This window comes from Sturnus vulgaris, chromosome 1 (assembly GCF_052056855.1).
Source record: "Sturnus vulgaris isolate bStuVul1 chromosome 1, bStuVul1.hap1, whole genome shotgun sequence".
NCBI classification, from domain to species: domain Eukaryota; kingdom Metazoa; phylum Chordata; class Aves; order Passeriformes; family Sturnidae; genus Sturnus; species Sturnus vulgaris.
The window spans coordinates 4,603,217-4,626,603 of record NC_142243.1 but is presented as its reverse complement, the minus strand read 5'-3'; the positions used below and the strand labels follow the sequence as shown (position 1 = coordinate 4,626,603).

The following is a 23,387-nucleotide window of genomic DNA, read 5'->3' as shown; positions in this document are numbered from 1 at the left end:
TGGGCTGGCATCGGGAGAATGCCCGGCAGGGAAGCGATGGGATCGGGACAGTGCCCAGAAGGGATGGGATGGCATCGGGACAGTGACTGGCAGGAAAGAGGTGGCATCAGGAGAACGGCCAGCAGCAGCACCAGAGAGGGGATTGCATGGGGAGACTGCCCAGCAAGGAAGGGATGGCATCGGGACAGTGCCGGGAAGGGAAGGGAAGGGAAGGGAAGGGAAGGGAAGGGAAGGGAAGGGAAGGGAAGGGAAGGGAAGGGAAGGGAAGGGAAGGGAAGGGAAGGGAAGGGAAGGGAAGGGAAGGGAAGGGAAGGGAAGGGAAGGGAAGGGAAGGGATGCTCCCCCTGTGCTCTGTACCTCCAGTGCTGTGTCCGGTGCTGGGCTCAAGTCAGGAAGGGCACTGAGGGGCTGGAGTGGGACCAGAGAAGCTGGGGAATGGTCTGAAGCACACGTCCTAGGAGGAGTGGCCGAAGGAGCTGGGGGTGTTTAATGTGGAGAAAAGGAGGCCCAGGGGATTCATTATCACTCTCTGAAACTCCCTCCTGACAAGAGGTTGTAGAGAGGTGTGGGTTGGCCTCTTCTCCCAGGCAATAACTGATAGGGCAAGATGACAGAGTCTTAAACTGTGCTGGGTAAATTTAGGTTGGACATCAGGAAGAATTTTTTCACAGAAAGGATGGTTACATTGGAATGGGCTTCCCCAGAGAGGTGGTGGAATCACCATCCCTGGAGCTGTTCAAGGAAAGACTGGATGTGGCACTCACTGACATGGTGATGTCTCAGAGGACTTTTCCAACTTAATTGATTCAGTCATTCTCCTGCTGGGCTTTGTCCAAATGTAGTGCCCTGCCCTCTGGAGCAGCCTGGACAGGGATCTGTGCTGTGTGTCAGGAGACACCTAAGCCAGAGAGAACAGTGCTGTCACTAAAAGCTGTTTCACTCTATTCCCCTCCAAATCACCTCCTGATGGCCACATTCCTGCCCAGGCCCCTAATACAACAAATGGTAGAATTGTTAAAGTGGCCATGATAGGGCTTATGTTAAAAATCACTTGGTTTTTCTGCTTATGGCATAACAACTTGCTCTTGTGTTCAATGTCTGTTTATTTCTCACCCAGAGCTGAACCTATCAACCCAGAATGTTCAGAGATTTTACAGTACTTCAATTATTCTTTACAGAACAAGCCCAGTGGATCTCTAGTAGCAATAAATCCAGAACGACATCCCATCTTTTGTGGTCAAACTGTTCAGATCTGGGCTCCCCTCAGATGACAATGCTCCATGACAGCACAAATATGGCCATCTCCAAATTCCCAACCTCTTCGAACTAGAAGAGAACTACTCTTCTAGTTTCCAAACTCTAGCAACTAGAGCATTCTGCATAAAAATAAAATCCTAAAAATGGTTAGGGATCCATTTCAAACTGTTTTTTGATGCCAAGTACAAAACACAACTCTTGGCTATGAACTGAACATTTTTCAGCTTCCAGGATGGTACCAAAAGTACAAGGAAATTTTCAGGAAGAATACACTTCTTCTCCAAAGTCTTGCAGGAGACACAGTAAAAGAACATCCTCTGCAGTCTCTCTCTATGGAGTTCTGTGGAAATGAGGATGATAAAATATTCCAGTAATAAAACTTTTAATTGCACAAGGATTGGTGGGTTTAAAACTTTCAAACATGAAAAATTAGCATAAGAAGTTTCAGTTCTGACTGAACACCTGCCACATAAAACACTGGCTCCAGATTGTAAAGAGAGGTGCTGATCCACAACCTCCAAACACCCACATCCAGCAAGTGTCCCTGAGAATACCACACAGGCAAATCTCATATTTTACCATGCCAAACCTGTATCTTTGGCTTGTTCAAGGTGATTAACCATTATACAGGCACCCTCAGCAGCAAAACTTCCTGCTGAGCACTCCTTCAGCCTTCAGCAAGCATCTTTCTTGCGAGAGAAGTAAAAATCAATCCCTCTGTCCTTGTGCTGTGTTGGTCCCCTCCTGCCCCTGGGGTGGGGGCTTCCTCCCTGTGGCAAATGACAAGGAACAGTGAGATATTTACTGATGCTGCAGAGTGGATTTGGTCACAAAGCAGTGCTGACATGCAGGAAATTGTGCACGTGGAACTTCTGCCTCCCAAGTTCACCCAAAAGGGCAGGAAGGCCTGACAGGCACTGCTGTAGGCTGGGATTTAAGAAACCAGGGTTTCTGGTAGGGTGAGCTGGGGAAGTTGATAAAAATAGAACTTTTGTCTTTGGAGAAGCTTTTCGGCTTCAAGTTTCATCCCTGCCTCAATCTGGTGTCTCACTAAGGTGTTCCTGCAGAGTCCTTTCTCTCATCCCAGGAGGTTCCTAATCCAGGCCCTCCAACAGCATGGATGAAGCAGGAGGCTTTGCTTCCACAAAACTTTCCACTCATGGCAAAGGAATCTGGCCTAAAAATTTGCTACTGCACCTTGGGACTAAAAGATGAAATGGAGACATGCTGCATTCTTCACTGACTTGGTAGAACACCTAAATTTGAGCCTCCACAAAGTATCCTCACTCAGGAGGAGGCAGGGAAGATGCATGGGGGAAAGGCAAAATGCTGAACACTCTTACAATACAAAACTTTGGTTACATCCATTTCCTTCCATACCCATCTCCTCCAAGAACAGCATCCCAGGCATCAAAAGCCTTGACATGTTGCAGGATCAACATCTCATTCTGCCCCCATTGTAAAGGGGAGATATACCCGAAAAGCAAAATGCAAGGAGCAGTTTCCATATTTACAGGTCTTGCTGACCCCAGTTTGGATACACTCAAGCAGGAAGATGGTTGTTTTTACTTGCACCTCCTGAACAGAAAGGACACTAGGTTATTTCTCTTTTTTCCATCTGTATTGGGGGGTGGTCACACCAGTGGAGGCTTTGGGGAGACCCCATCCCTCTGGCAGGGCTACCAGGGCATGGAAAAATGCTAGAAGGACATGCTGTGGCTAAGCCCTGCTGACTATACAAGGGACAGAGAAGCAGCAAAAATTTACATCCTTCACCACAGCAGGTAGGACAGACAGCTAAATAATCCTGGCTGCACAGTCCCTGCTGTGATTGTAATATGAGCTTGCATTAAAACAACTTTTTTCCCTTTACACCTGAGAAAGAAAAGCAGAACCCACAGAGATTGGAGCCCTGCCACCCCATCCCAGCCTTGCCAGTACTCACAGGCCTCTGGTGGATGTGTCGGCTCCACTCCGGGGCTGTCACCACTGGCTGTGGGTAGGTGTCACCTAGAGTCACTCCTGCCTGGGAGAGAGCAGCACTGCTCAGTGCCCAGGGGGTGTGGATGTCTGCTCCCTTGATGCCCTGCAGTTCTGGCACCCACAGCCGGACATAATCCCCCTGCAAACAGAACCAGTGGCACAGCATCCATTCAGTGACAATCTGTAAGAGCTTCCCAGCAAGGCTCTGTCCCAATGGGAAAGAGAGGAGACAGATTTCCAGGTAGAGAAACTGGTGTTGTACAGCATCAGTTACCTCTGACAAGCCTTGGCCCCTCCTGCTAAATCCTCCACCCAGAATTAGTGCCTAAAGACAGACCTGGATGCTGGAGTTCTTCCCCCATGCTCACACTGCAGGCAGAGGAGGGAGGCACAGGTGCATTTTCAGCACTGTTCACCTGTCCTGTTTAGGACATCCTGAAATGAAGTCACCCCCTAGAAGTTTCCTGTGACTGAAGGAAAATAGGATAACTAGCTCAGCTGCACACTCTTGTGTTCCTGAATCTCTCCTATTAACTCTACTGCTGTGTCCTCTACTAGGACTAATTTCTGATTTCTTGTTAAATCCTGCCAGCTACAGTGCCAAAAAGCAACAGCACAGCCTGATGTGAAGCTAAGGAATAGTGTGGAAACAGGCAATCCAGTATGTGAATACTGGCAAAGCACACGGAAAGGGCAATTTATCTTCCCCCACCATTTAAGAGAGGACAGTCAGAGGAGTCACAGGTTTAATCTACTCTTCAGCACCTCTCAAGGAATGGTTCTGTCTCTCAGGTAACTCCTGAGTTCTCCAAGAAGCTGCTCTGTGCTCAGGGAAGCATCTGTGTGAGGTACTGAAGGGATGTGGCTGTGACTCAGAAGAAATGGTGATGAAACACTGAGCAGGGAGGGCGTGGGGAGTTCCAGCCTCCCTGGGGACAGCAGCAGGTTGTTAAAGTTACACTGCCCTGCACACAAGGAGGAACCTGCCTGGCTGTTGGCCAGCAGACACAAGAACTGCTTTCATATCCACACAGCACACTGATCTCCTCTGCTCCCTGAAAACACCACATGTCCTTTACTGCACTCATCCTTGTCAAACAGCCAAGCAAAACTCACATTCCCATCGTAATCCAGGCCTTGTTTGATCATGTTAAACTTCCTGCTGTCCCGTGGGTCGTTGCCAATGCCAGCGCTGTATAACCAGTTGCCATAATTGCTGCAAACATCATAATCCACCTTGAGAACAGAGGGAGAAAACTGTCAGGAGAGCTGGGCTGGCCCTTGGTCAATCTTATCTTCCATCCTTTAGCTCAGGGAGAAAACTCCTTGAATGGGATTCACTCCAGCCAGGGATGATCAGAGCTCCCACATATTGGTACAGGCACCTGGCTCATTAAAGGACCTGCATGGCTGCTTTTTACAGCTGGGATCAGCTCCCAGACTACTTCAATTCACAATACTTAGGTCAGTGAGATAGACAAAAATCCAACCAAAGTCTCTTTCTCAGTTTCCTTCCTTTTAAAGCAAAATCCTTCTCTTTCTGCAATCATTTGGTAGACTTCATAAGGAGCCCTAGCATTTGAATGCTCATATTCCAAAAGAAAGAATTCAAGTATGAGAGAAAATTCTTTCTGACCAGTTGCCCAGACACCACACACTGGCAAAATCATCTCTGCAGATCCTACTAGGCAGTTTGGAGAGAAATCGAACTCCAACTGTGCAGACAAACCACACAGTGTATGTGAGGATGCAAACAATACAAACACTGCAGTTTTTTCCCATTGTCAAGTTACTCCTTCTCTAAACAAATAAAAAGCTCTCAAGGATGCTTATAGAAAATGGAGCAGGGCTTTTGGAACAAGCACAGTTGAGAGCAGAATGTGATCCCACCTGAGTGCTCTTCACCTGGGCAGGGTGGCTTAAATCCAACACCAGAAATTTTCCAGTTGTAGGACAATTCAAAACCTGCTCAGGAGGGAAGTGGAAGTGGTAGCAAGGAGGGTTTGGGATCTCTGAGCATTCCTAGAGATGTCTGTGCTGCAAAAGCAGCAGCTGTGGCAGAAAGAGATGGTTCAGTGCTGTTCTCCTCTCACTTTACTGCAGCCACAGCAGCAACCAGTCCACAAAGAGATGTTTCCAAGATTTCAGCCACTCCTTGGAGTGAGGAGCTCAATGCTCCAGGACGGCAGAGGGCTCAGGGAACAGACTCAAGCTGCCCTTTCTCTGCAGGGCCAGTGAGTGCTGGGGTCAGGGTGAGCAGCAGCCAGCTCTGCTCCCTGTGCACCAGGCTTCCCCTTCCCAGCTTGCTTCCTCCAGCTGGTGAGATAAGGAGAGAAGAAAGATGCCATTGGGGCCCTGATTGTGTGATTAACATGCAGGAAAGCATGTGTGGGAGGTAAGGGCAAATCCAAGGGGGCCTGGAGGAGGCAGGCTCATTTCCCCCTCAGCCTTGCCCCTTCCTGGCATTCTCTTCTGTTTGTTTCTCTGCCTTTCCTTGGGGCCTGACCCTGTGAATGAAATCAATGAAGTCAGAGCTGAGATATTCTCAGTTCAGGACACCAGTGGCCTCTGGCCTTTCCTCTGGCTCCAGCAGAGCAGAGAGCTCGTGCCTCAGTTTCCCTGCCTGTCTGCTGTGGATGGCACACACAGACACTTGGTGGGCCTTTGCTGGCAGTATTGGGGATGAAATAGGCATTGCTTCCCTTTTTTTTTGGAGGAAAGTGAGACCAGTTTCAGTTCTGCACTGGTCTCTACCCTTCTACAGCCATGTCTTCTCCACAAGCTGATGTCCCTTGGGTGCTGCTGGGGATGCCACCAGGTTACAGCAACAGAGCTCTGTGACACAAGATGGGACTGAAGGGCACAAGGATCAGCCTGTGCCACACCAACCTACAGTGGCCATCTGAGGCTTCCCAAGGTGAAAGAGCCAGTGCAGAGTGCAAAATTCTGCTTCCAGCAAGGCTGGTATTCACGTCCTTAGGAATACATGTAGGTAACTCAGGCAGCATCTTTCTAGTGTGACACCTTCCAGGTCTTCCTCACTTGTGGAATAGGACACACTTGTGGAAGGTTCTTGCTCTTATCTGGGAAAGCATCACTGCATGGAGTTGCCAAAACCCCTTCCTGCAGGATCCTGAAGTCCTGCACCATGCTGTTGTCCAAGCCCACTGCTGCTCACAGCATTGGCAAGGGAGAGCACACAGATTTTCCTCCTGCAGCCAAAGCCATGTCAGAGCCCAGCTCCAAGGAAGTTAAAAAAATTTATATTCACCAAAAAAGTCTCTTTTAATTGCAGATATTGGCAAGGCAACTGGGCTGGCTTTGCCCATCCAGCACTCTGAGTGAGTGGAAAGTTTTCTGATTGCCAGTAGCCTCCTGTATCCCACAGATAAGACCTTTAATGTGAGGCTGATGTGAGTATTTGGCCTTTTTCAGTCAGTACCATGAGAATCCATGGGGACTGAGGTCAGAGAAGTGACCCAGCTATTTAACTGAGCCACACAGCTGCTGATTGATATATGAGGGAGGAATTGATGCTCCAGTTGGCAGGGAGGCCTGTAACACCCCAGAATGAAGAAGGATGCCTCCAGCCAGGGTGGAGCTCTGTGGAAGCTGATCCAGCTATTGTCCCTACTTGCCTGTGCTTGACTAGATGGCTTCCCAATCCACAGCCATCAATGCACAGACACTGTGCCAGCACACACTTCTTTTTATGTTCTATTTCTGGGCTGCCCTCCTCCCCAGCCTCTGGGGTGAGCAAATCAGAGCACTGTTAGCATAATTCACGTTTGAAAGTTTGCTCAAGTGCAATGGATCTCTGGCTAAAACTCTACACAGAGGATTAACACTTACTGCAAACTTCCTAGCTACATCTTTGTTCATGGCAGCTCCACTGTGGCAAGATTCCTTTTACTTATGTGAGCTTTGGGAAGTTCACACCCTGCAAAAATTATCTACGTGGTCTTGTACCAGCCTGAAAATTACTGATCACCACCTGCACCCTTTCTTATAAATCAGGACTGTCTTCCTGCCTGTAATTAAACTCCAGGTACACAAAGGGCCCAGCCTTACCAGCAGGTATTCAAACCATTCTGCCCCCATCCTCCAGTCCAGCCCCAGGTCCTTGGTGAGGAAGCTGGCGACGTTCTGCCGCCCTCTGTTCGACATGAAGCCCGTGGCACTCAGCTCCCTCATGTTGGCATCCACGAAAGGAACCCCAGTTTTGCCCTCTGCAGAGACAAAACACAGCCCTGGGATGTCAGGATGGCTTTGGGCACTCAGAAACCAGCTTGTGGTCATGTATTCACAGCCATTTCCAGGACAGTGCCAGTGCACAGTAGCAGGGAGAGATTTCAGCGTGGTTTAGCTGGAGTGCAGCCACTGCGAGCCACTAGAAATTAAATGGGGTATCATACTGAAAATTAAGCTGGGGAGAAATTGGGTTTTTTTCCAAGAAGGAAAAAAAAAAAAAGTACAGCAAAATCTCAGACTGTAAAAACAATCAGATGGCTTGCAGGGAATTTCACAGAGTAAAATAAATATGCAGACAACAGTGAGATGGGCCAAGAACAGAAAGATTCTTGACAGGTGACTAACAGAGGGATATACTGGACAAATCTCCCAAGATTAGAGGCTGAAAAGTAGAGTTTGTCTGTTGTTAAGGAAAAGATTTACTGTGCCTGGATGATTTATTTTGTCCTGTGTGCAAATGGGTACACGTGGCATTAACACGAAAAAGGATAGAGAGGTGTGTATTGCACTGATTCTAACACTTTAATCTGTTAGTCCCTCCAAGTTTTGGGATATTATGCTTGCTATTCATGTTACAACAACGAAATTGTAACAGCTAAAGAAAAGGCTGTGGGATTACAAAAGATGTGGTTTAGTTTAAATCTGTTGTAACCTTGTAACCAAAAGCAAACAGAACCAAACATAGCAGGCATGGCAATCTAATATTGATAAGAAGGGCTGGTCAGCCTCTGTGTGACTAAACAGGAGGGACCAGCAGGTCACAAACACTCCCTCCTGGGCAGGAAAACCTACCTGCAGTGCACCTCACAAAGCAGGGTAGCCCCATGGGCTGCTCCTGTGCAGGGCTCAGTCTGGGAAGGGTGCCAGTGTCAGTGCCAGCCCTGACCCTGCTGGCAGCTGCCCTACAGAGCCCTGAGTCAGTGTTGGGGCACCTGTGAGCCTCAAAGGACAGTGGAGAACAGAACACACCCAGCCAAACCTGCTCTTTCTACTGACCTTTCCAACACTCAAAGAGCTGAAGGTCCTTTTTCCAGGGGATGTCTTTACTTTGAAGCCCTGTGGAGGAAAATAATGACTTGCTGATGAAGAAATACTGACACAGCCAGTTACTCCTACCACAACACAGCCAGGGGTTCTTGGTTGGCACAAGGCATGAGGGTGAAGCTCAGCCTCTCAGTGCCATTACAAACAAACCTTCTGCACAGGTTTAGAGATGATCCATTCCTCCCCTCAAATGTGGCAAAGGGGTGTCTTTTGCACACAGAGGGTGCTCAAGCCCTAATGGATTTTGTCTGTTTGTTTTGCTGATGTTTGCCTTTTTTTTCCCCTATTTTAATTAAAAATTACTCGGACCTCACAAGTGGACAGAGATGTGCTCTGGCCTATGCTGGTATTTTCTTTTTCAGCTTTACTCCAGGACAATGCTTATGAGAAATCTGTTTCTGTAGGAGGTACTACACCCCGAATTACCTGGCAGAAGCCCCAGGTAACACTTTGCCCCTGCAAATGGGATAGGAACAGATGAGGATGATTTAATGTTTGCAGGATCCAGTGGCAATTACAGCCTTCTGTGCAGTGGAGCAGAGGCAGCAGGGACAAATCAGCTCTAGCTACAAACACTGAAGGTCAGGCCCACCAGTGGCATCCAGTGCCATCAGAACAGCCACACAGGCCTGGCAGATGTGGCACAGATCCTGAGGGAGACGTGTCCCTCTGCAGCCACAGCTGGATGCCAGGCAGGCTGCCCTGGAGCATTTGAGCCAGTGCTCCATCACCTGCAGAGCAGCTCACCCAGCACAGGCATTGCCTGCAGGGTCCCCCGACTCATGGGCTGGGTATTTGTTGTTGCACTGAGTGTTCAGAGCCCCATTTCACTCTCCTGTCACTGGGGCTGGAGCTGAATCCCATTCTGATTCCTGTGTAGTGCAATATCTGGCTTCTTGGGATTCACCCTGCTGGGTCAATTCCTGCTCTGTCCCATGTCCTCTGGACAGCTTGGGAAGCCAGAAGCCTGGATTCTGCTGAAAGGTGGAAACAGCATCTTTGCTCTCCTTGTGCTGCTGTTTTCCCACAGACATGTGTCAGTAATACTTCCTGTATATAACCAGATTTGGGGATCAGTGTCCAGCACCGTGGTGCTGAGGCACTTCTGTGCTAACAGAGTTCCCAGCAGCATCCCAGGGTGGTGACACAAGCACCAAGAGAAGAACATTGGTATAACTTAATGCCAACAGCCTCTTCTCTTACTTTCCCTGTTGTAAGAAAGTACCTTCCCCTCTAAATGTGGTGATCCATACACACCTCTTAACGAGAAGATCCTTCTGCCATACTTCAGGGCCACAAACCGAAAGTAATCCCTCCACAACAGTTCAAACAGGACCCTGGAACACAAAACCATCTCAGTATTCCACTGTGGGTCAGCTAGGATTACTGAACCAGGATTTTGCTTCCATACAACCCATCATTAACACCGTGAGGCTCATTCACAATGAGAGATTTCAGGGACCTTCCCTAAGCCTCCTTACCCGGCTCACAGGGAAAGCAAACTCTGCATGAATCACTTGGGAAACTTTCCTTAGACTTTCAGGAAATTTGTTCCTCCTCCATCCCTACTGGGATGTCATTCTCCCAGAGCAGGGTGAGGGCCTGATTCAGCTTCACACTTCCGCAGGAACGAGCACATCAGCACATTCCTGAGAGCTTTGTGCTCATTTAAGCAATAACCTTTGCAAGGGACTCCAAGACACCTTTCAACACTGGTTTATGTTGGAACCCAGAAACCTGGGAGTTTTGAGCTTTCTGTGCTTTCTTACACTGACCCCCAGGAGAGCACTGCTTTGACCTGAGGCCTTGGAGAAGGCTTCCAAAATTTGAGTGATGGAGTTAAAATCATGAGTGTGTAGTTGGAATAGAAGTGTGTGCTTTCACATGGTGAAGGGTTTTGAATTTTGGGATTTTAGAATATAGTAATAGGTATGGGACAAGATGGATGATTTTGTGTGTTGTCTCTTCCTGTCTTCTTCATGGTTTCAGGCAGTAGTTTCTGGTTGGACAGTCAGTGCTGCACTGAGGGTCACAGGAGTTTGGTTATTGAACCAAAAGTATAAATAATATAGGTGTTAATTCTCTATTGGACTGTTTAGGTTTAAAAGACTTTATAACTAGCTGGATTCAGCTCCATTTTTCTCACTTTTAGCTGGTAGCTAGAAGTGTTGCAGAACTCTCTATACTTTAGATAAGATTTAATAAACAAGTCCGAACGTGAGAAATTCGTCTCCTTCGTGTTTTTAATCCTGACTCTTAGTGAAGACAGAGAAAATGAAGACAAGGCACTGATTAGGTGGTGCAGCAAACCCATTTACAGGTTTACAGTGCTCCAGCCCACTACATCAGGTGCTAGGCCCATGGGAAAAAGGACAGTTTTACATAAAAACTTCTATATAAAAAGAGTTTCTTTTAAAATAATGGCACATCAGCCTCAGAGACCTGCTTCAACTCTATGCCATATGGGAAACACTCTGCTCAGATGATTTTTAGGCTGACAAGATCTTTCTGGATAATCTGGTTAAGGAACAGAATCACAGATTTAGGGAATCAGGTTGGAAAAGACCTCTGAGGTCATCCAGGGCCATCTATGACCAAACACCACTGTGTCAACCAGACCATGGCACTGAGTCCAGCCTTTCCTTAAATACCTTCAGGACAGTGACTCCACCACCTCCCTGGGAAATCCACTCCCATGTCTAATCACCCTTTTGAAGAAATTCTTCCTAATGTCCAACCTGAACAGGACACTGTCCAAATCCTAAAAAGCAGTGTCATAACACTGAGGTTGAATGAGTCCCTCAAGTGCAGCCACCACGGCCTGCACTTCATTGTACAGGTGACTTCTGGGAGCTTGACAGCTTCATTTTTATAATTACTGAACACTTTAAAATGCTAAAATCATCATGGTATGCCAGCTGCCAGCAGGCTGGCTGACTGTTAGATGGAAAACAGGAGTATGTTCATTTCTTGAAATCTTTCCTCTCTTAATTATCTTTGAAGTTAAAAATCCCCAAACAGACACTACATAGGTGTTGATATTTTATCTGTCATTTGAATTTTAATGAAGCTGAGCAGCCAGAATGGTTGGCAGTGTTCTGCCTGTTCTTCACCAACCACTGTGCTGTTTGACATGTTGCAAATGTAACAAACCAAAATGAATATTTAGTTCTAGAATTTGCACAGACCTTATGGTTTGGGATTTTTCCCATCCAGGTCTAGTGTTAGGCCAGGCTCTAACATGAACCAGTTTCTTTATCAAGAGCTCCAGGTTCTGATTCACAGTGTCTGGGCAGATCTGAACAAGTTCAAGGCCAGCCCAGGGATGGATAAATTGAAAAGTGAGGAAGAACATGGGTGACAAGAGCATGGGAAGAGAATTGAGCTGCATTAAACTAAATTCCCAGTGCCCTCTTCCCATCTGCTCTGATGTGGTGGTCATGGCCAGGCCACTTGCTGGACTTGTGGCCATGGGACCTTCAAACACCATGAGATTTGCACAAGTCACACAGTCACTGAGACTTCGGGGCTCATATCCTTGGTCTGAGAAACCTTTATTTGTAAATTATTCTTCCTTCTCATTTAGTCCATAAGAACACAGAGATGGATGGTGCTGATTTGCTGAGATTGTTTTCATGAACCACGGTTTCCCAGCAATAATAATGACAACTGGCATTCATAATCTTTACTTACAAAGTGCCTAAAGCCCCTGGGTGTTGAGGAAAGACTAATAAATCCGTACTGAAAGAGAACTACAGTGCAACCCAGAGGAACCAGCCAGCAGGCACAGGAAAAACAAACATTAATTACAAAGAGAGTTAACAAATCACTCTCCTGTGCATGAAATGCCAGGTTCCTTTTCAGAGAAAATAAGCCATGGTGATGGTGCAAAGACATACCAGTATGTGCTCTGATTTGCTGTTCTCTCTCTCTCGTACTTCTGGATCTGCTCATAGATGTATCGAGGTGAGATGCAGCCCAGTGCCAGCCTGAAAGCAGAGGAATGATGTCCTGAATGCAAGACTGACAGCAGAACTCACAGCTTGGTATCAGCTCAGAGGGAGCAGAGGGGCAGTTTTGTGTTGAGTTATTGTCTAAAAATGTTGTTTGGCTTGCATTTCTGACCCTGACTTCCTAAATGGCTTTAGTCAAATTGTAACTTCACCACAACTCTTCAAGAGAGAATTCTCTTCCAAGAATCAAAATCCTTCCCTTCCTGGGGCATGACTGTTACAGGAGTCTCCAAGCTATGGAGCTAAATCATTTTACTCAGGCTTGGCAAGTTTTGCCTAAATGATTTAACAAACCCAATGAAAAACCCAGAAAAAAATCTTAAATGTCAACCTCTGCATCACATGTCCTACCTGTCCTTTTACCACAAACCTCCTTATCCCATGTCCATGGCTCCTTTTCCTGAAGAACCTCAGTGGCTCATTTGAGCAACCACAGAAAGCAAGTGACTGCTGGAAATCTGAGCCCTGGCAGGAAAACTAGAGACTCAAACCCTGCTCTGGCATTTCAACCCACTGGGCTCCTTCCATTTGTTCCAAATCAGCGCTGCTGCAAGTCAGGAAAGAACTTGCAGCCTCCAACCCCATCATACAGGGTGATAAAGAACAACTTCTACCTTGCTTTTCCTCGAAATGCATTTTACTGCCGTTTCCACTACAGCTTGTGGAAACACTGGATGTTCTTAAGAATTGTAGAAAACAGGAAGAAAGGTTTTGAAGAGTTTTTCCTTAATTGCTGACCAGCTCTAATGGCCAGTATGAGACAGGAATGACTGACTGCAACCTGAACTGCTCTGATTTTGATTACGTGACAGAGGAACATTTTGGGGCAAGCAGATCAGGACTGTGTGCTCTGAGCAAATGGCCAGCTTGGAAAAACTCACGTGGAGGCCACAAATAACAAACTTCCACAGAGCCAGCAGTCCTGGGATCCCGAAGTGCCACAAGATGGAGCCATCCACTGCAACCATCAAAGCACAAAGCTCGCTGGAAACAAGAAATCCTGAGCTGTAACAGCCTCAAAAAATCGGTTCTCGTTGCAATTCTCTTGGGAGAATTCAGGTGCTCTCAGCTTAGGCTGAACTGTGTTCTGCTCCTGCAATTCCAGTCTGAAATTAACTCTGCCTCTTCCAGCACCAGGGACTAAAGCCCCTAATTAAAAATCAAAATATTCACCTGAACAAAAGATCCTTTCCAACGGGAATAATCAGAAGTGTCTCTTCACCCCACAGAAAAAGAGAATGGCAGTGAGGTGGGGTGATTTGCCCCAGAGCATTCAGGAAACCAGGACTGGGCTGAGTTCTGCTGCAGCCCTACCAACACACTGAAGCTGTGCTGCCCCCCTGCCTTTCCCTTCCCACACCAAGCAGCACGAAGGTGAATGGTGAATCCCTCCTGCTCCCTGTCCTGCTCCCAGCACACCCAGCTCTCAGCACAGCTCTGCCTCACTGCAGCAGCTCCAGGCAAGTGCAGCCTCAGAGCTGCTCTACCACAACAAAAAGGGCCAAAGGAATCACACCTAGACCCCTACCCATGCCCAGAAGCACTCAGCAGACAGGTAACATCAGTTTGGCATGGAAGCAGAAAAGGATTTTCCATCTCAACAATAATCTTTACCATGGTGCGAATTTGGTTGAGTAATCCATTCCCACCAGCCCATTCCGAGTCTCCTTGTAAGAAGCAACCAGGTTCTGTGACAGCAAAAGAACAAAAGGTTTTAATACTTTACAAGCAACCTGCTGAATGTTCTTTCCTTGTGGAGCCAGAGCAATCTGGCAGGGCTGGGCTCCCTCTCATGGCTGCCTGCAAGGATTGCACAGCTGCCCAATTCCTGCCTCCACACACAGGCATGGATCAGGCCAGCAGTTTTCATTACAGCTCTGGGGTGTGTGTGTGTCACAAGCTGTGCTCCCCTCTCCAGCCTAGAGCATGTTTCTTTCTACAAGCACTGTGCACCTGGCTCTGCTGCCCATTCCCATCTGATTCTGGATCAAAACCCCACTGAAAAGCACCAGTGGAACTGGCAGCCTTGTGGCTGCTTGTTTGGGGGTTATAGAACCAGTGTGACAGCACCCAACACTCAGCTGCAGGAACCCGGACCCCTTTCTGTGTCCCACACATTTACAGCAGGATGCAATCTTCCATGCTCTGAGCATTCCATGGACAATGCAGAGGACATAGGGAAGACCAATCTCTCCTTAATCACCTTCACTGCACAGGTTACAATTGCTAAAGGGCTGTTGAAGCTCACTGGGGAAGACAATATTTGCATTACAAAAAGAAGGAACAGATTTTCCAGCTCTGATTATATTAATGCTTGACCAAGAGCAGAAGCTACACACACTTGTACTCACTTTGGTTGGAATGGAGTTCATTTTCTTCACTGCAGCTAATCTGGGGCTGTTTTGCATTTGTGCTGAAAACAGTGCAGAGAGCACACCAATGTTTTCCTTACTTCTGAGCAGAGCTCACACAGCCTCAAGGCCTTTTCTGCTTCTCTCACCACCCCACCCTGAGTAGGCTGCGGGTGCACAAGGATTTGGGAGAGGACACAGCTGGGACAGCTGACCCCAGCTGACCCACAGAGTATTCTACACCATAATGATGTCATGCTCAGCATATAAAGCTGGAAGCCAGGATGTTTGGAGTGATGCCATTTGTCTTTCCAAGTAACTGTGATGGACCCCTGCTTTCCTGGGGATGGCTGAAAAGCTGCCCACTGGTGGGAAGTATGAAATTAATCCTTACCTTGCTTTGCCCGTGCACGCAGCTTTTGCTTTCCCTGCTAAATGGTCTTTAACTCAACATGTGATTGTTCTCATTTTAATCCTTCTGAATCTGTCCTCCATCTCACTGGCAGGAACTGAGGGAGCAGCTGCTGTAGGGCTGAGCTGCCTCATGGGGTTAAACCAGGACAATGCTCCCCAAAAGCAAAGGAATGCAGGAACTTGGGAAACACAACTGAAAGGATGCCCTGGGGGCTGTCCCAGTGAGGCACTGGGAACACCACAGTTTTAATCCATCTCAGCTGGAGAGGTGTTCCCTCCTTTATCCAGAAAGCTGCTTGGGGCCTGATGCTGTTGGAAATCAGCACACATACCTTTGAATTAAGACATGGCAAATTTAAGACAGCTCCTCAAACCAGACCAGAAAGAAGTTCAAAAACTGTCTGACAAAATGCAATCAGCAGGAGCTTCACTCCACCAAAAGCAAGGAAACAAACAGCTGTCATCATTGGCTGCAAGATTTTAAACCAGACTACAGAAACCTCCTACTATTTATAACTGTGGGCAGAACTTGGGTCAGCTGTTCCTCACCTCAGTTGCAATTCCAGCCCTTCAGGCCACTTTTCACTCCTCCAAAACAGAGGAACTACATTGCTGATGACGTGGGACTTGAGCATAGAAGAAGCAAATCAAGGTAAAGCAGCTAAAAAATTTTGTCCCAAGTCCCAGATGTTAATGGAAAAAAATACCTCAGAAGATGGCCAGTAAACTAGGTTCCCAAATATTTGGCTTACATTCCCCAGTCCCAGATGACTTCTTTTTGGTCTAATTTTGTCTCTCTGAAAAATTGAAATAATGTAAATTCCCTCCTCTGTGAAGTTTTATACGGGAGTTAAGGAAACATTATTAGGAAGTGAAATTGCAGCCTCGCCCACTTGCACGGCCATGTGTACAAGGGGGAGGATGTAGGCAAGGAAATACAAGAGTTACCGTGTCCCAAAAATAATATTGCAGCCTCATTAAAGCCTGGGTCTCTCCTCCACTGCAGGGAAAGGCTGTTCTGGGATCAGTCACGGGATCTACCACAGAAAAAAAAAACACCAACACCTTGTTACCCCCTGGGAATGCATCTTAAAGGCAGGAACGTTAAAATCGAGGGATGCTCAGCAGTGGGGATGTCTGCTTTGGGGACATAAAAGATTGTGTGGTCTTCCTTTAAAATAAGGGTCATACCAAACATATTAAAAATCAGTAAGAGATGTTTCCAACCCAGCTGCTCCTCCACACAGGGAATTTAATTTTATTTTCATTGTGAGTGAACTGAGGCTTAGTTACAGTTTGAAGGGCAACCACTGCCTCCTTTTTTTGGTTCTTGGTAAGAGATGTATCAGAGACTCACACAATGGTTTGGATTGGAATGAACATTAAAGATCATCCAGTTCCAACACCCTGCCATGGGCAGGGACACCTTCCACTATTCCAGGTTGCTCCATGCCCTGTCCAAGCTGGCTTTGAACACTTCCAGGGATGGCACACCCACAGCTTCTCTGGGCAGCCTGTGCCAGGGCTTCACCACCCTCACAGAACAATTTCTTCCTCACATCTAATCTAAATCTACTCTCTTTTAATTTCAAGACAAATATCTAACCCTAACCCTGCAACTAAAGACAGATGCTTCTACAGCACCTCCCAGACTGAAAGGGCCATGATAATCCAATCATCCTACATTTCATGTGTCTCTCAAGCACTAGCTGCCTCTGCATTTTTACAAAAGGACATTTTTTTCTGTGACAGAATATAATATGCACTGCAAGATGTTTGGTTTGTATAAATCATCAGAGCTCAAGTGCAGGCATTGCAGGTACCTACTTCACTCTGGCTGAACATCTGGGAATCTGCAGCAGCAGGAAATTATTTACTTTGCAATCCACATTTTTTCAAAACAGATGTAAGTAGGGTATTCTTAAGAACAGTATCTAAGCAGGATTTTATTAGAGCAACTTCCAAATGAAGTTTTCTCACCCTTCTGTCCGAAATCCTCCATTGTAGGGATGTTCCCTTCTTCCAGCCCTGGAGCCAGGGGCTTTAGCTGCTCTGCCATCCTCAGGGTTGGCCGGACCTTGGCCCCGGATTCCAGCGCTTTTCGGAAGTGGGTGTAGACATCAGGTAAGCTGCACAGGTGGGAGCAGCCAGGTCACCGCCCTGGCCCCTGCACACACCACACACCCCTTCCCCAGGAGCACGATCAGCATTCCAGGCTGTCCTCTCACGTTTGTGATGCCTGCTCGAACACTGCCAGGCACAATAGGGGCAGATGGCCCCGGGGATAACAGCCACCAGAAGCTCAGCCCTTCTCCAATTTCTTTCTGCTTCTGATGAAAATTGTGCCTTTTCAATCTAAGGTGTGCCCTGGTGGGCAAATCCTGAGAGCCAGATTTATCTCACCTAACTTCTGATTAACACAGCTGATCTCAGTGTAAAAATCTACATCCTCCTGTACCTTTTCAGGCAAAGGAGAAAAACAGGCATTTTCATGGCCTGACTTGTCTGCTTTTATTATATACGTTTTCTACAGAATACCATCAATCAGTCAACTCCATCAACTATGCTTCAAGTGGCTACTGAGGAAGCAGTGAAGAGTACAAACACCAAGGGGGGTTGGAAGTAAATTATTTCTTAGCTCCCTTCCAACCCAAACCATTTAATGGTTCTATGAAGTTCCTTCAGGTGAAGCTTAGATTGGATATTGGGAAAAGTTTCTTCACAGAAAGGGTGGTCAGGCTGGAACAAGCTGTCCAGCTGTCCAGGGAAGTGGTGGAGGATTTAAAAGATGTGGGGATGTGGCATTGAAGGACATAGCTTACTGGTGGGCTTGGCTTAGTTAATGGCTTGATTTGATGATCTTAGAGGTCTTTTCCAGCCCTTTAATGAATGGTCAAACACACACCTTGGCTTTATACATACAGAAGCATAAATCCTACTAGTGCAGAGGGCTGAATGTGCTGCTTCCCCTTTGTGTGCCTGAGCGTGACAGCACTGTTCCATAAAAGCACAAATAGATGGACTAACAGGTCCTTTCTCTGTGGGACCAGAGGACTGTGAGCCTTGCTGAGTGGGAAACAGATGGGACAGTGGAGGGGTGACAGCACAGAGCAGCCCACCTGTCAATAGGCTTGAAGGGAAGATCATCCCGATGATACAGCGTGGACCCCCAAAATGTCAGAATCTTCACCCCGTGCTGCCTACACACCTGGCACAGCTCCTTCTCCACATCCAGCTCCTCCTGCGTGGCCTAGGGAGAGCAAAAGAGTGAGGTCAGGGCTGCACAAATGTAGATCCTCCATGCACAAAGACCCTGGTCCTGCCTTCCTCACTCCTCTCCACATTACCTTCATCCCTTTGCCCCACTCAGGGAGTCCCCACCCCAGGAACTACCCAGCTTCCCCAAGGTTAACCCCACCACAGGCAAGAAAGGCTCTGAACACACAGGATCTGCATCACCACTTGGTCGTGGAAGAAATCTTCACAGCATAATTTTATCTTTTAACTGTGTCACTCGAGTATTTCCTTTACCTCTTCATGGAAAACCACAGCGGTGACAGAGCCCAGCTGAGTAATCAGATCACGGACCACATCTTCCGGTTTCCCCTTCCTCACAACCAGGGTACTAAAATACAAAATATTGGCCTGAAATAGTCTTGATGTTGTTGTTATTTATGTGTACAAGAGGCCATCATCCCAGCCCAGGCAGGCACTCGTGTCCTGGTTTTCTATGGAGCACAGACAGTGTGTGGAGGCAGACAGACAGGATTTGACCAGCCTGCATTTTTTAGGAGCCCATAAACAGAGTTTGTAAGCCTGTGGGGCTTAGTTTGTGTCAAACACATTTCTGCCACTCTGGATGCCTTAGAAAGGATGACTGGGCACAAAGCCAGGCTGTTACCTAAAAGTGAATTTGTTTATCCTCAGACACTAAGGAGATTTAAGGGCTGGCTGATCTACCTTTCCAAGTTTCTCAGAGAGGTTGTCCCATCCAGGGCTCTGAGCCTGATATGGTTGAAGATATCCCCTACTCTTTGCAGGGGGTTGGACTAGATGGCCTTTAAAGTTCCCTTCCAACCCAAACTATTGTATGACTCCATGATCTTTGCTCTGCAAAGCCAGATATTATCTGGTAATGGATTCTTCAGGCCCTGATCTAGCCCAATAATGGTTCTAAAGGCATCATAAACAAGGATATCTGACTCTAGAGACTGGGTTTAATGGGACAGGACATAAGGAAATGTAACTCTCCAGTCTCAGAGTCCAGGATCCACACTGGTCTGTCTCAAGCCAGCTCCCAGGGAAAGCTCCAGGCCACAGTGGCTACTGAAATTGCCCACATCTTAAAATTCTGCCGTTCATGTTTCCCACTGTCAGCACTCTGGGCAAAGCACTCAAGGCTGACACTCATCTGGAGTATTTGAGAAAGCAAAACTCAGGTGGCACAGAGCCTGGATGGCTCTTTGTCCCCTGTGCAGGTGACCACAGCAAGTCACCTCAACAGGGGCTGCACGTGGGACGCTGCTATATCTCACAGAAGGGCTGTGGCTCTCTGAAATATGCCACCATCAGAGCCCAGAGCACCCGACATGATCCGAGTCACAGCACAGGTATGTGTTGAAAAAGAGTAGGAAAATAGAAATGCGTATGTCATTTGCGCAGTTAGTGCTTTCTCAACTACCTTCCTTTTCTCTTGAGCGTTTCCCTCAGATCCTTCACACTTTCCAGCAAAAACCTGAGCCTGTGGGGCCCCGTCTTTGGCAAGCCGTAGCAGTGGGTGCCCAGGTAGTGCCGCGGGTCGAAGCAGTAGAGGGGAATCACGAAATCCGCGTTGTGCTGAGCCCAGTGGAGCACCTGCGAACACAGAGCTGCCGGGGCAGGGTGCAGGGAGAATCCCTCCCCATCCTGCCCCACAGCGGGGCTGTTCCTACACCAGCCCCGGCGCTCCCTACCTGGTTGTCGTGTGCGCGCAGGTCGCAGCGCAGCAGGCAGATGGCCGTGCCCGCTGTCCCCGACATGTTCCCTCGCCCTGGCCTCTGCCAGCTCGCCCGGACCGGCTCTGTCCCCCTCTGCCCTGCCCCTCATCCCGCCCCGCCGGGGAGGAGCCGTCCTGCTGCGGATCCCCGTGTCCGCCCCCGGCGCATCCCGTGGGATGGACGGGCAGGTCCCGTCCCGCATCCCTGGAGCGCAGCGAGCTCCCTTCCCTCTCACCAGAGCTCTGCCCCCGCCTCTCGCTCTTATTGCTGGGTGGTTTTTTTTAAAACCTCTTCATCTTTTAAATTCTCTTTATCTTTCGCACAACAGCGCGGTCCCGCCGTGCTGCGGCTCAGGCGCGGTGACAGCAGAGGTCGGTGACACCGAGCCTCGCCCTGCCCCGACCGTGTTGGTCGGTGCTTATCCTTTAAATGCCAACGCTGCCATGTGGTGGCCGCTAGCACAGGAACCAGCTTTGCAGAGAGCTTGTCGCCTGCTGACCGACAAAAGGCGAGCTGTGGATTAGCAATAATTAATGGACTTGGCTCTCAGCGCTGAAAGAAGTGGCTGAAGTGAAAAGGCTTTGCCTCATCCTATGGCTTCCGTCAGCTGACATTGGGCACCAGTGGTCACACATCCTTTACTCACTGAATTGTCCCTCAGCATCCTTTTTTTTTTTTTTCATTCAGCTAGTCTCATAAGAGGAAACCAAGCGCAGGAACTGCCTGCCCCAGGAAGCAGTGGAGTCACCATCCTTAGGGACACAGCTTACGGGTGGATGTGGCACTGCTGGGTTAATGGTTGGACTCAAGGTCTTTTCCAACTTAAACAATTCTATGATTCTGTGAAATGCTTGGTTGATGTGTTCTCCAGCCACCTGCTTCCCTTGTGTAACTCCACTGATTGTCCTGGGACGGGAGAGGAATGGAGAAGGCTTTAACACATTGCAACAAGGAGCTGGTGATGATTCAGGATCTGGGTTTAAAGCAGTAAGTTGCTGCAGATCATTTCAGTACCTGAATTGCTGAAGTGGAGTTTTTGGTGAAGCCACATGGACTCTGACCAGAGAATAAATGTGATACCCAAACCCCGGTGGGTCCTGGGGAGTCCTGGCTCCATGTCCATCCCCTCCAGGCCTGGTGGTGCTCTGCATGCAGCCTGCATTGGCTGGCAGTGGGAAATGATGTGGTTCCCTGTGTAACCCACATGACACATCGTCTTCTGATCCCTTCTCTGTGCACCAAGGGCTCCTTTTCCTGGCTCAGCAGCTGCAGCCCATTGAGAACCAGTGACTCATCCCAGAGGGCTCATGTTTGGTAAAAGAAAAGAGGAGCCAAAACTTTGGCTTATGCCCAAGGAAAACACTGCTGTCCTCTTGCAATGCTTAGAAGACAACATGTCTCTTTATCATATCAGAAATAATGAAAAAAAAACCCAGTTTATAAATCTTCCCTATTTGCCTTTGCCTGCATTTGGATGAGGACAAACAGTGCAGTTGGCTTTGCTTTTGTTTGCAGTCAGGCTTCCCCCACAGTGCCTTGGTTGACATTAAGCTGGGCCAAGTCTGGCAGTGCTGACATCCTCTTGCAGATTACTCAGAGACAGCCACCCACGTGCACTGCAATGCCAAGAGCCTCATCAGAAGGGTGTGCAAAAAAGGGGTGCCCTGCTGCTGCAAAGAGGGTATTTCCCATTGGCAAGGAAGGCTGGTTTCCACTAAACACACACCTCTGCACCATAACACTCAGAGAAGATTTGAAACTCTTGACGTGACAGTGAGGAAAGAAAAGTGGGTTTAACAGCGAGTCTCTGCCAGCTTTTGATTTGTATTGATATCAAAGGTGTGAGATGTCCAACACTGGCAGCAAAAGCAGCACAACAGACTCTGCACCCACACAGCTGTTGGATGTGGTGATCCAGGCAGCAGGAGTGGGCAGGAAAAACAGATGTCCATAGGGATAGGCAGTTGTCTCAGGTCCAGAGCCCAGGTTTATAACCAACACCATACCCTTTCTGTCACATGGCTGGAGGTTGGTTTTATTTCTTTTACACTCTTGTAGGAGAGTACAAATCCTGTTGCACACTTGAGCCAGTGCTTCCTAAAAGAGTGCTGATCACATCCACTCTGGATTCTACCCTGAGAGAAAGGATAGGGTTTTTTTACTCACACTGTTTCTTCTCTTCAGATTCTGCAAGTACATCTGCCTGGTCCTGCTTCTGTGAGACCATATGAAATCATCCTCTGAAAATAAATGTAACAGGGGTGTTTAGGAAAGGCAGTGTGGGCAGGAGTACTTTGTTCTAAAATTAGAAACCAGGAGACCTGGCATTGTGAACTGCAGACCTGCCAGTCTCCTTGCCTGGATTTTCCATTCAGATGAACACAGTCAACGAGAACAAAAGCTTTCTTTTTTTCCTCACTGACACCTGTCTCTTTACTCCAGGATGGTGTTCCAGCTTTCCACTCTCCCTTTGGGAAGCAGGGAAGCATTGCCTGCTTGCAGTACCAGCAATCTCTATGCCAATATGGAGGGAACAAGCTGTCCACTGTCATTTTTGTTCTTCTAAGTATCCTCCAAGAACCAGCTCCTTTCCTGGAGTCCTGAAGGTAGGCAATTCATGAGACTTGGGAGGAAGTCTATGAGCTTTGACAAAGTTACACAGTGGACCTGTAATAAAAGAATTGGATATCAATATGAACAGCAGCACATGAGCTCTTCATTTCTCAGAGAAGACCTGGGATACCAGATCATGGGCAGAAAACTTCCAAGTCAATAATCATTCAGAAATCCTTTTCTCCTGGCTGCTTTAGGTGTCCTTTTTCACTCATTAAAGCCATTTATGGTGTCTTGTTTATTCCTGTTGAGTGTGACAGTCAGAACTGCTTGTTGTACCCATTCTGGATAAGAGAGTCAGAGGATTGTACCTCATCATCCCTGCAGTAAGGCCATCTTTTATGGTTTTTGAGGAACAAATACAGAAATACTTCAGTAATATAGTCAGTTTTGTGAGATTTCTCTTTTCCTTTCCTCTCTTTTCTTCTTTCCTTCCCTCCCCTCCCATGTTCACAAGCACCTGTGCCCAATTTCATTCAGGATGT

The 23,387-nt window shown here is 47.7% G+C and overlaps 1 protein-coding gene across 1 annotated transcript; it reads right to left on the bottom strand.

The window, feature by feature from the left end:
- Window positions 1-1,622: 1,622 nt before the first annotated feature.
- On the bottom strand, window positions 1,623-20,331 carry LOC106851573 (cryptochrome DASH-like). The gene is made up of 14 exons (XM_088154859.1): window positions 20,266-20,331; window positions 19,995-20,218; window positions 18,845-18,938; window positions 18,433-18,563; window positions 17,294-17,442; window positions 16,262-16,350; window positions 14,163-14,236; window positions 12,435-12,524; window positions 9,793-9,872; window positions 8,488-8,547; window positions 7,312-7,469; window positions 4,357-4,476; window positions 3,203-3,379; window positions 1,623-2,027 (listed from the first exon to the last, which is right to left on the bottom strand). Exons 1-14 carry the CDS (start codon window positions 20,329-20,331, stop codon window positions 1,932-1,934), a joined length of 1,608 nt encoding a protein of 535 aa, XP_088010985.1. The 3' UTR covers window positions 1,623-1,931.
- Window positions 20,332-23,387: the final 3,056 nt, after the last annotated feature.

Bases quoted from the DNA above. Each gene is read 5' to 3' on its own strand.
- LOC106851573 (XM_088154859.1), bottom strand. From the start codon at position 20,331: ATGTCGGGGACAGCGGGCACGGCCATCTGCCTGCTGCGCTGCGACCTG. The intron at 18,939-19,994 runs GTAGTTGAGAAA...TTTGTATTTTAG, and splicing joins ACGCTCAAGAGAAAAGGAAG to TACCCTGGTTGTGAGGAAGG. The intron at 3,380-4,356 runs GTGAGTTTTGCT...TTCTGTTTGCAG, and splicing joins GCCTGGATTACGATGGGAAT to GGGGATTATGTCCGGCTGTG.